Source organism: Erinaceus europaeus, chromosome 14 (assembly GCF_950295315.1).
Source record: "Erinaceus europaeus chromosome 14, mEriEur2.1, whole genome shotgun sequence".
Classification (NCBI taxonomy): domain Eukaryota; kingdom Metazoa; phylum Chordata; class Mammalia; order Eulipotyphla; family Erinaceidae; genus Erinaceus; species Erinaceus europaeus.
In genome coordinates this window covers 75,898,233-75,910,445 of record NC_080175.1, presented here as the reverse complement: position 1 = coordinate 75,910,445, position 12,213 = coordinate 75,898,233, and the positions used below count along the sequence as shown (strand labels likewise).

Below are 12,213 nucleotides of genomic sequence, written 5' to 3'. Positions count from 1 at the left end.
CAGCTTTCAGCTCTCTAATAACCATGAGATTATTAGAATTTTCTTCCATATTCTCATTTGTTGTTCCTGCAGTTCTGATTACAATTTTTTCAAATTCTTTACTCACTCCTGTTATTATTTCCTTAGCTAATGTTTGGATGTTGAACTCGTTGTTTTGTGCTTCGCCCTCTGGAGGACTTTTAGCTGGACTCTTGTCCTGGTTCGAGTCTCCATTATTTTTTCTTGTTGTTTTAACCATTTTATATAAGTTAACAGTTTTTTCAATCCCTGAGTTGGAGTTCAGTGGTGTAAAAGCCTTTTTTTTTTCCCCCTGTAGGCTATGGTAGCCTGAGGGCTTTTAAACTATCAATAGGCTTCTTGGCTTAATCAATGACTCCTGACCAAGAGATAAAGCAGGGTGTGGCAGAGATAATCCAGTGGTTATGCAAAGAGACTTTCACAGCCCTTCAGCTATGCCACCGAGTTATAGGTCTTCTCCTGAGTTTCCCGGTTAGATCTCTGTGCCCTGGTGTCCCTCCCTGTTGCTGCTCCAGATTCTGAGGGTAGTAGCAATGGAGACTCAGAGTTGTACTTGGTGAGTCTCTGGGGAGTCCTTTCCTCCCTTCAGCTGTCCCCTTGTTGGTGGAGCAGACTGGAGGTGGTGTCTCCACTGACAAACTGTTGAACTGTTAGCAGTCACTTAATCTCTCCTTAGGCCCCTCTCTCCTCTCTATCACCAGCCACGCGTGTTTGTACTCACGGGTGATTTACTGGGTTCCTGTGGTCATTATAGTCCTGTCTTGTTTTCGGTCCGGGTGGTCTCCTTTGGTATTCCTAGTTGATCCGGGAGAGGAGAGGAGAGGAGAGAAAGCGATCTGCTGCTCGTAGCTCCGCCTCCGGAAGTCGAATCCAGACATCCCTTATACTATTGATTTAACTGTCCTTTTGGTCAAAAAGTTTAAATTTTCTCCTTTATCATTCAGACCAGTCAAAATAATCTCATAGCATTCCTTTCCTGTTTAGGCCAGGCAGAAAGACTCTCACAAAGAAGGGCGGTGAGAAGGAGGGCTGCTCTGCCATCAACGAGGTGGTGACACGGGACTACACCATCAACATCCACAAGCACATCCACAGCGTGGACTTCAAGAACCATGCTCCTCGGGCACACAAAGAGATCCGGAAATTTGGTATTGACACCAGGCTCAACAAAGCTGTCTGGGTCAAAGGAATAAGGAAGGTCCCCTACCGCATCTGGGTACAATTGTCCAGAAAATGCAATGAGGATGAAGATTCACCAAACAAGCTGTATATAGTGGTTATCTATGTACCTGTCATCACTTTCAAAAATCTACAGACAGTTAATGTGGATGAGAACTATATATTAATTGTCAATTAAAGTTATAAAACCACTTAAAAAAAAACAATAATCTAAAAAAAAAAAACAACGAAAACACCAATAATTTCATAGCCAGGAATTTCTGCTCTCTTCCTTCCCACCACTTTTACCTGCTCATTCTTAGGGGGCTGCTTATTATGCTACTTATTAAAGGGTCAGTATTAATAAACTAATGTATCTCCTATTATTTTTTTCTCTAGATATTTTTTACTATCTGATCTCGATGATCTTTTTTTAAAATTTTTATTTATAAAAAGGAAACACTGGGTGGGGGTAGATAGCATAACGGTTATGCAAACAGACTCTCATGCCTGAGGCTTCCTCAAATTCCAGGTTCAATCCCCGGCACCACCATAAGCCAGAGCTGAGCAGTGCTCTGGTAAAAAAAGAAAAAAAAAGAAAAAGAAACACTGACAAAAACCATAGGATAAGAGGGCTACAACCCCACACAGTTCTCACCACCAGAACTCTGTATCCCATCCCCTCCCCTGATAGCTTCCCTATTCTTTATCCCTCTGGGAGTATGGACCCAGGATCATTATGGGGTGCAGAAGGTGGAAAGTCTGGCTTCTGTAATTGCTTCTCCGCTGAACATGGGGGTTAGCAGATCAATCCATACTCTCAGCCTGCCTCTTTCTTTCCCTAGTGGGGTGGGGTGCTGGGGAAGTGGGGTGTGTGTGAAAGAGAAAGGACCAGACATCACTCTGGTACATGTGCTGCTGGGGATTGAACTCAGGACCTCGCTTGAGAGACCAACGTTTTATCCACTGCACCACCTCCCAGATCACTCTAATAATTTCTAGAATGAGATCTTAAGTGCAATTACTAAAGAACATACATAACCCAGTTTAAGCCTTTGATCACTATTTTCTTCTCCAGAAATATTCTATTGATTTATTCTCTGTATATACTTCTATCAGTAATGTGTAAAATTATCCATTTCAGGCAGGGGAAATAGCATAATGGTTATGCATAGAGACTCTCACGCCTAAGGCTTTGAAGTCCTAGGTTCAGTCTCCTGTGCACCACCATAAGCCAGAGCTGAGCAATGTTCTGGTAAAAAAAAAAAAAAAAAATCCATCTTATCACCTCATTTTCACTGACTTTCAAAACAGCAGGAACTACCTTAAAGAGAGAAAAATATTTTATTCACCAGGAACTACTTAAATAATGACAATTTTAGGTACTGTGGTCAAGAGTAGCTCTCAAGACCTCTGAACATGGCTATGTAGTTTAAACTTTATTCGTTTATTTAATTTGATAAGACAAAGACAGTGAGAAGGAAGGGGACTATGGAAGGATGAAGGGAGGGAAAGTGACAAAGAGACCTGCAACACTGCTTCACAATCTTTCCCCCTGCAGATAGGGACCAGGAGGCTTGAACCTGAGTCGCTGCATATGGTAACGTGTGCACTTAACTAGATGCACTACCTCCTGGCCCCATGCATGCAGTTTGTACACAGAACAGAAACACCTGGCAGAGGTGGTCAGGGGAGGCAAAAATCCAAATCATTCTCTCCTTTTGAAGTTGAATACCCACAGGGATTTTTTTCCCTTTCTAATTCAAAAGAACTGTAAAGTCTGGTGGTGCCCTGATAACTACCGTTTATCCCTGTAATTATTTTGTGTCTGATGCTATGCTAGGGGTTTTAAATATATTATCACATGTAATCCTCATAACAACTATATATTGAAAGTATTATTTTCATTCTAAAAATAAAAAACCCCGAGAATTTGGGAATTTATACAATCTGACTTAGGTTGCAGAAATTATAAATATCAAAGCTGGACCTCAAATTAAGTTGTCTGATTCCTAATCTACTATAAATTTTCAGATTGTGTCTGAGTTAAGTGGATCGCCAGGCATCCCTAAAATCTCTCTGGTGATGCTGAGGTAACAGCATAATGGCTCTGCAAAAGACTCTTACCTGAGGCTCTGAGGCCCTAGGTTCAATCCCCAACACCACCACAAGCCAGAGCTGAGCTCTGGTTTTTCTTTCTTTCTTTCTTTCTTTCTTTCTTTCTTTCTTTCTTTCTTTCTTTCTTTCTTTCTTTCTTTCTTTCTTTCTATCTATCTACCTATCTATCATCTATCTGCTAACTATCTCCATACCACTCTTTCACTAAAAGTGAGTAAATGTTATTGTACTAAAGCAAAGGACTATGGGGGAGGGATGAAAGAGAGATTAGGAAGAAAACTTTGGGGGCCTGGTATATAATGAAATTGTATGCATATGCCAATGATTGGACTGTAAAGCATTGATCCTCTCAATAAAAGAAAATAAATACATAAATAAAATATTTAAAAAACTAGTAAATCTTTTAGGCAAGTAAAATTATCACAATGTACCAGTCACTAAGCAAAACAATACAGTTATAACAGCCATTTGAAAACCTTTATACTCTTGGTTAGAGATGATAATTCTTTTTTTTTATTATTTAAAAAGGGAGACATTAACAAAATCTTAGGATAGGAGGGGTGCAACTCCACACACTTCCCACCACCAGATCTCTATATCCCCTCCCCTCCTCTGATAGCTTTCCCATTCTTTATCCCTCTAGGAGTATGGACCCAAGGTCATTGTGGGTTGCAGAAGATGGAAGGTCTGGCTTCTGTAATTGCTTCTCCTCTGAACATGGGGGTTAGCAGATCCATCCATACTCCCAGCCTGCCTCTTTCTTTCCCTAGTGGGGTAGGGCTCTGGGGAAGCGGAGCTCCAGGACATATTGGTGGGGTCGTCTGTCCAGGGAAGTCTGGTTGGCATCATGCTGGCATCTGGAACCTGGTGGCTGAAAAGAGAGTTAACATACAAAGCCAAACAAATTGTTGAACAGTTATGGCCCTAAAGGCTGGAATAGTGCAGATGAAGTGTTGGTGGGTACTCACTGCAGACTATTGTGTACTTTTGCTTTCAGGTATATATTTTGCCCTAGTTTATGGGTACATGTGAACATATACTCTATCTCTTGGGACCTGGTCTATATCTAGGTTTGGGGACTTTGTTAGGAAGTGAACCACCTGGAATGGAATTGGAGAATACTATGAAAGGAAAGGTCTCACCCGAGTGATAAAGCTGAAGGGCTGTCATTCCACACCTGAAGACTCTGGACACAGTCTGAAGTAAAGCATGCTGAGGTGGTACTCGTTGCGTTGATTAGGTTGTGATCAGTGGATGCAGTATTATTTGGTATGAGTTGAGAGAAGCATGCAGGAAAGTGTGCCCCACCCTAAGGTTCCAGGACGGGGAAATATTGGCTCTATAGTGGAAATATGAAGTTCCTGCTGTCTTAGGGTTCAAGAAGACACTGGATAGTTATTGTTATCATCACATTATTTGGTAATTAGGTTAACTTTGAAAAGTCCCTTTGTTAGGATTTGCTGTATAATACCCAGCATCTTGTATATAGCTGTGCCACCGGTTGCTTCTGTTCTCCCTGGTCTAGGCTTTTGAGAGAGTCAACATAGAGATGATAATTCTTTACTTTGACCATTCAGTTTGCATTATTGATAATTTTTTGCATAACACATATGAAACTAGCTAATCTAGGAACGTCATATTTCATCCTGTTGTCTATATACTTTTGTGTTTTATAGGGAGACCACTTATGGAATGTTCTTGCTCACACTCCTCACAGAATAGTATGGTCACAGGGATTTTTGTAGTGAAGTACCACAGACACTATAACGACTTGGTAGAGAAATGACTCACTTAATAGAACCTTCTTTGCAATGATAACCATATTATATTACTGTAATCTCTGATGAAACCAATAATGACCAGATTTACTCATGATTAGGAGAATATTAGGCTGATGGTGGTGCTGGGGATTGAATCTGGGATCTCTTGGAGCCTGACTCATGGAAGTCTTTTGTAGAACCATTATGCTATTTCTGCAGACCCTAGGTTCCCCACCACAACCAGGGTTATCAGCTCTCAGTGATAATCATTTTTCTTTTAGCTAGAGGGTGAGAGATAGAGAGGAATAGAGAGGGAAAGAGACAGAGAGGAGAAACCCCTGGAGCACCACTCCACTCCTCATGAAACTTTCTCCCCTACAGGCACTCTGATGCGATGTTTGGGGGTTTGAACCTAGGACTTTGTGCATGGTAAAGTATATGCTCTACCAGGTGAGTCAGCCCCTTAAGCATTTTTTGGTATATGTTATATGGCTTGTGAAAAGATCAGTATATTGGCTTGTCAGAAAAGTCATTGCACATTTTTGCATAGGAAAGCAGAAAAACGGGGGCCAGGTGGTGGCACACCTGGTTGAGTGCCCATGTTACAATGTTACAATGTGAAAGGACCCTGGTTCCAGACCCTGGTCTCCACCTGCAGGGGGAAAGCTTTGCAAGTGGTGAAGCAGGGCTGCAGGTGTTTCTTTCTCTCTCTCCCTTCCTCTACCCTCCCGATTTCTAAAACAAACAATAACAAAACAGAAAAACATATCATGACATTTTTTTGACAGCCCAGTAGGTTAAAAATTTGGGGATTCCAATTTTGAATAAATGAAGATTGACTTAAATTTGACATTACAATAGCTCATTCATCCTCTCTATCATCTCTCTAGAGTTTACATTTTCTTTTTCATTCTAGAAAACTTATTTTTAAAACTGGATAGAACTGGGGAACTTGAAAAAGGGAATATTCTGCTCAAGGACCGGCTTAAGGATCCCAGTTAGAGCCTTCAGCTCCCCACCTGCAGGGGAGTCGCTTCACAGGTGGTGAAGCAGGTCTACAGGTGTCTGTCTGTCTTTCTCACCCCCTCTCTGTCTTCCCCTCCTCTATTTCTCTCTGTCCTATCTAAAAATGATGACATCAATAACAGTAATAACTACAACAACAATGGGCAACAAAAGGAAAAATAAATATGTATAAAAATTAAAAAAAAGAAAAGTCTTATTAGTTGACTGTCTCTTGGCAATATATCTGACATTTAAAGGTATTTATTAATACATGTTGTGGGATTTTCTTTTAATATTTAAAGAGTGAGATAAAAAGGCTTGATGAAGCTCAGGAGTGACATCTGCCTTAAAGACAAGTATAGTGATTACTCTTTACCCATAACCTGCAATTAGAAACAATGAGTATCTAAGAAGACAAGAGTCTAAATCCTAAATGCACAGAAGTTGCACCCAAGTTCCTGAAACATGTCCCATATTGCTTTGACTTTGAACCTCTCTCTCTCTCTCTCTCTTGCTCTCTTTTTTCTATTAGATTAGAACTTATTCATTTTGAGGACAATAAAGAAATTCCAACATGAGCAGCTTCATGCCCTTTAATTGGAATTTTCTTGAAGCACAAAGGTAAAAATATAAAAGTTGCTGTGTTTCATTAGTCTTACTCTTTTGAAAAAAAAAATATTGCTAGGCCGAAAACTCTGTGTGAAATTATTAGAAGGCAAGTTTTCAAATGATTGTCAAAGAAGATGCATATATGAGGATTCACTCAAAGGGCATTATTTAAAAAAGACGTTTTTTTTTTTTTCCAACCACCCAGATCGCAGGGTAGCCTAGTCCCATTCAAATATAGAGAATCTGCCGTCTGTACGATTATTTTTACATCTGAACTTTTTTTTAATACACCAGAGAGACTCAAAACTTTTAGGGTCATTTGCCCAGCATGTAGTTGGATATCCTGTGCAATGGATTCCAATTAATGTGACCATGTTCAATGGCCCTGCACCACCAATGATGCCTAAGTGCTTTCCACTTGGCTTTATATGGCATTTCTTTGTTGGAGCTGCAACCAGGTCTTTCGCCTCTTTGATAAAATTTTCAGTTGCCACAGGAAGAAGCTTTCAACTTTATTAAGCATTGAAGTCTGCGTATTTGTTCTTCTATGGAAGAGCAGATCAAAAACACACTTTCTGAAGAAGTAATCTGATAAATTAGGATAGTACTTGCAAACTTTTGTGATAATGTTTTTTTCTGTAATTGAAACCTAAGAACCTGTGTCAACTGACTAGACCATTATGAACTTCTTAGCATTTAACAAATCTTTATTTCCTTTATCACCTTTCTTTTTTTTTTTTTGCAAAGTAAATAGGCTTCCTTGATTCTATTTAGCCAGTTTTGGGGGGGCACATTGTGTGGTTTGAAGAAAATCTCAATCCACACTTAGAGAGGACACTGACAATCAAGGAAAAAAAGGAATAAAGTGATAAATTTGTGGTAGAGTAAAAGCCTGTGATTATTTCACTCCCCTCTGTGGTGTTAACTTACTGTAAAAACTTAAGCAAGTCACTTAATTTTTCTGGGCTGTAGTTCCCTGATCTTTAAAAGTGAGGATCAGCTAATGATCTGCAAGATTTCTGCTGAATTTGAAAATCCCTGAATCCAGTTGTTGGGGGAAATGCGACCAGACAATAACAATATCTTAAATTTGCACGTAGTCATTTTGACTTTGCATCTCCTGCCTACTCCATTTCCAAATTTGTTTTGGCAATGGAATAATAGGGTCGTTGTAGTTTTGAATTGAAATGAGGTATATCTGGAACATTGATTTAAACCAAAATAGTACTAGGTTCACAAAGGAGATTAGACTGATTCCTAGTTCTTTCATCAATCCCAAATTGCTTGAATTTTGGGGAAAGCTGCAGGGTAGAACTCTTCTGGAGAAAATCCCCTCCCCCTACCATCCCCCCCACCCCCCACAGAGTTATTTTAGAGTTTCTCCATAGGAGATAGGAAAAACTATTACCTTCTATGTTAGTCAGAATATGAAGGCTTTTCCCAGTTATTAGCTCTTTCAGTTGCTTAGATTAAGACCTTTAAAGGGCTGGGAGCGAGCACAACACGTAACAGATTTTCATGCTTCTGGTCCAATCCCTAGTACTGCCATATTTCAGAGCTGGGTTTTGCTCTTGTTAAAAAACCAAAAACAACAAACAAACAAACACAAAAGCTATCAATTATATATTTAAAAATAAACAGTTTAGAATTCTGTTGTAGACTGTTTCTAAATTTTGGTGATTGGGGATCTTAAGGCTACTGCTAAGGTAGGGGTAGTATATATATTTTTTTAAATTTTTTAACTAGAGCACAGCTCAGCTCTGGTGGGAGGGGAGATACATATAGAGAGAGACCTGAAGCACTGCTTTACCACTTGTGAAGCTTCCCTCCTGCAGGTTGGGACTGGGCCAGGCTTGAACTTAGATCCTTGTGCATGTTAATGTTTGTGCTCAGCTGTGCACCAGTGCTCAGGTCCAATGTATCGCTTTTTGGTGATGGTGGTGGGGCTGTCAAAATAGCTCACTTGGATAGGGTGCTGCTTTGCCATGTGTGCAACCCAGGGTCAGTGTTGGTTCTACCATATTGGAGGAAGTTCCAGTGCTGTGCTTTCATCCCTCCCACCCCCCTTTCTGCCTCTCTGTTTCTGTATGAAAAAGTCAACCTGGAGATGTAAAGCTGCAGATGACTGGAAAAGAGAGAGAGAGATTAAAAAATTTATTTTCTTATTTTTTAAATTTACTTAATTATAATGAGAGAGATACAGAGAGGAAGATAGATATACATAGAGAGAGACACCAGAGCATTGTTCAGATGTAGACTGTGGTTGAACTGGGGATTGAGCTTGGGACTTCAGAGCCTCAGGCATGAAAGTCTTTTGCATTATCATTATGCTGTCTCTCTAGCTCAAAAAAGACATTTTTAAGAGAACCTACCATATTATTTTTACTGTGAAAGGATGATGGTGAGGCATGTGATACCTTCTAGTGCAGTCTGGGGTCACTGCCTTGATTCTTGCCAAGAACAGTCACTTTTACCCACTATTGCTTGTGGACTTCTAGGAAATATGAACAAAATCCAGAAAAATAAATAGTCTTAATTTTCTTTAAAAAAGCTTTCTCTTTTTGGACACCCCAGGAATACACAGATTACACTTTGAAAACCGATGTACTAGTTCAGTGTTAGTAGAGCCTCGACTTTTCTTATTGTCAGAAGAGTGGGTCAGTGCTTCACTGCCTGGTTTCTCACAGAGTTGTCTCTTGGAAAGTAAGGAATTATCGATAACAACATCACTTATTAGAAGCAGGGATTCACTTTTTAACCAGATTACCCTATTTTATGGTGGTACTGGGTGGGAATTGAACCTGAGACCTCAGAGCTTCATGCATGAAAGCCTTTTGCATAACTACTATGCTATCTCCCTAGCCCCTGATTAAGGATTAATAGCTTTTTTTTTTTTATTTAAGAAAGGATTAATTAACAAAACCATAGGGTAGGAGGGGTACAACTCCACACAATTCCCACCGCCCAATCTCCATATCCCACCCCCTCCCCTGATAGCTTTCCTATTCTCTATCCCTCTGGGGGGATAGAGACATTGGGACAATTTCTTTTTTTTCTTTCAGTAAAAAAAATTCCTTTGTCAGCATAAAATACATATTTACAAGACTGTCAAGAATAGGATTTTCCTAGCATTACACAATTTGCTTGATGGTGCTACTAAGAGATAGTTATCATTCAAGAGAATGAAATCCACTGAAAGGTTCATAAGAAAAATGTTCCAACTATAGAGTATGTTCTGAGCAGATTTTTATAGAGGTGGGTGCTGGCTGGGCCCAGGTGTTTGAATAGACAACGGCATCTTGATGCTACTTTCATACATGTACTACCTCTTGCAAACAGCTTACCCACCCTCCACTGGGTAAGTGTGGCTTCTTAGGTCTGCAAGAACTCAGGCTACACCAGGGCAACTTTCCGAAATTCTTTAGTGTGGGTTTTAGGGCACTGCATCTCACACCAGCTGATGGGAACCATCTGGACACCTGACTCACTGTGGGCCACCACTACCCCCAGCTCATTTTCGGCAGTGGTCAGGAGGTAATTGGACTGTGCATCACCTAGGGAAATCACTTTGGCCAAGACAATGTCACCTGGGCGGAAACTCTTATAAATTTCAACCTTGTCTTTTTCAGTGGCTCGAACATCTTCCTTGCGGATAGTTCCTCGAAAAGAGTTCTTAAGTGGTGTGGACCCCACATAGAGGATGTGTACTTTGGCAAATCGTGAATTGATGCTAGAGACCTTACAGGTTACTATAGCCCCCACATCTGGCAGTAATTGGGACTCTGTTTCTCTTGTGACAGACACAATGGGAAGCGCGCCATTCTCGCTGCTTTTGGTCAGGCAACCAGCAAGTGAGGAAAAGATGTAACCATGCCGGGTGTAGGTGCCGCTGCCCGGGCTCCCTTCCTCCAAGTTACACAGATGTTCTCCGGGGATGTAGTACCTCATGGGTGGCGCCATAACTGCAGCTGTCTCAAACCCCTGGGACAATTTCTTTTGATGTGTAGAAACTTTTCAATCTGATGTAGTCCCATCTGCTTCGTCTTTCTTGTCCTCCTGAATTCTGGTAATTTTGTGAAACAATGTAAAATCACTAATAAAAATACACTTAGAAATAAACAAATAAAATAAAATTAATCACCCACTCAGAAAGAGTTTAATAGTAATAGGAACTTGTTGCAATCAGTACAAATTAGTCTCTTTTCACCATACCTGCTTCCTTTTCCAAGGTGAGATAATGACATGAACTATGAAATTCTTGGTACGGAAGCAAGGCCAAAATCCGGGTTCAGTCTGAGGTCAAAGTCCACTAGATACTATTAAATATTTATACTGATTTCTTTACTGCCACTCAACTCTGAATGTCAGAGATTCTGGAAGAAAAATGTATTCCCAGAAAGGTAAATGGAGCTACCACAAAGACAGCTTCCAAAGAGTTTGGGACTAATAAGAAGACAAAAGACTTGAGTGGGCAGGAAGGACTTTAGCAAATGTAATAAACAGCGAGCTTTCAACCATGTTATATGTAGGTAGTATTGCCCAGTGGTTGCTGCTCTTTCTTTCATTTCTTTCTTTCTTTCTTTCTTTCTTTCTTTCTTTCTTTCTTTCTTTCTTTTTCTTATAGATACAGAGAGAAATTGAGAGGCGGAGAGAAGATAGAGAAGGGAAGAGAAAGAGAAACACCTGCAGTACTGCTTCACAGCTTGTGAAACTTCCCCCCTCTGTGGGTGGGGAGTGGAGTTTTAAACCTGGGTCCTTGTTCATGATGCCATATACATTCAGCTGGGTACACCACCACTCAGTCCTGGTCTGGTGGGGAAAAAAAAAAAAAAAAAAGCAATGGAGCAGGTAAGATAGTTCACCTGGGAAGGTGCTTGTTTTGTCGTGTGTGGTCAGTTCTTCTCCTAATTCTCTCGGTGAAGATCTGATGTAGACCTTTCCCTCAGTCTATCTGAAAAAACAAAGCAAACAGAAATACCAGTCTGGAGCAGTGAAGCCTTAGCAATGACAGTAATCTTGTCAATATTTCTATTTCATAAATAAATAAAAATAAAGGCAAGTTTTTTTTTAAATGCAAGTGATTCAAACCCTAGAATTTCTTTTTTCTTTTCCTTTTATTTTTCTTCTTCTTTTCTTCTCTCTCTCTCTCTTTTTTTTTTTTTACTAGAGCACTGCTCAGCTCTGGCTTATGGTGGTGTGGGGGATTGAACCTGGGACTCTGGAGCCTCAGGCATGACAGTCTCTTTGCATAATCATTATGCTATCTACCCCCACCCCAAACCCTAGAATTTCTATTGAGCTACTTTGTGATTTGGGGCAAGATACTTAATTCCTGTCTACTTTAGTGTACTCATTCTTATGATTAATGATGAGAGGGACAGGAACATAACTTGTGGTTATACAAAAATCTTTCATGCCTGGGGCCAGGTCCAATCTCTGGTACTACATAAACAGAGTTGAGCAGGGCTATGTTCAAAAATAATGATGACACTGGCTCTATTCTTTGGCTGCTGTGAATGACATATCCAGGCTTAAATTAGTAAGC

The 12,213-nt window shown here is 40.2% G+C and overlaps 2 protein-coding genes across 2 annotated transcripts; one reads left to right on the top strand and one right to left on the bottom strand.

The window, feature by feature from the left end:
* Positions 1-976: 976 nt before the first annotated feature.
* On the top strand, positions 977-1,494 carry LOC103109409 (large ribosomal subunit protein eL31-like; the record flags this gene model as incomplete). The annotated part of the gene is made up of 1 exon (XM_060170981.1): positions 977-1,494. A coding segment is annotated over one exon (399 nt), but the record flags the coding sequence as incomplete, so codon positions are not given.
* An 8,403-nt stretch (positions 1,495-9,897) lies between these two features.
* On the bottom strand, positions 9,898-10,644 carry LOC103109206 (exosome complex component CSL4-like). The gene has a single exon (XM_016186004.2). It carries the CDS (start codon positions 10,626-10,628, stop codon positions 10,062-10,064), a length of 567 nt encoding a protein of 188 aa, XP_016041490.1. The 5' UTR covers positions 10,629-10,644; the 3' UTR covers positions 9,898-10,061.
* Between the last annotated feature and the right edge of the window lie 1,569 nt (positions 10,645-12,213).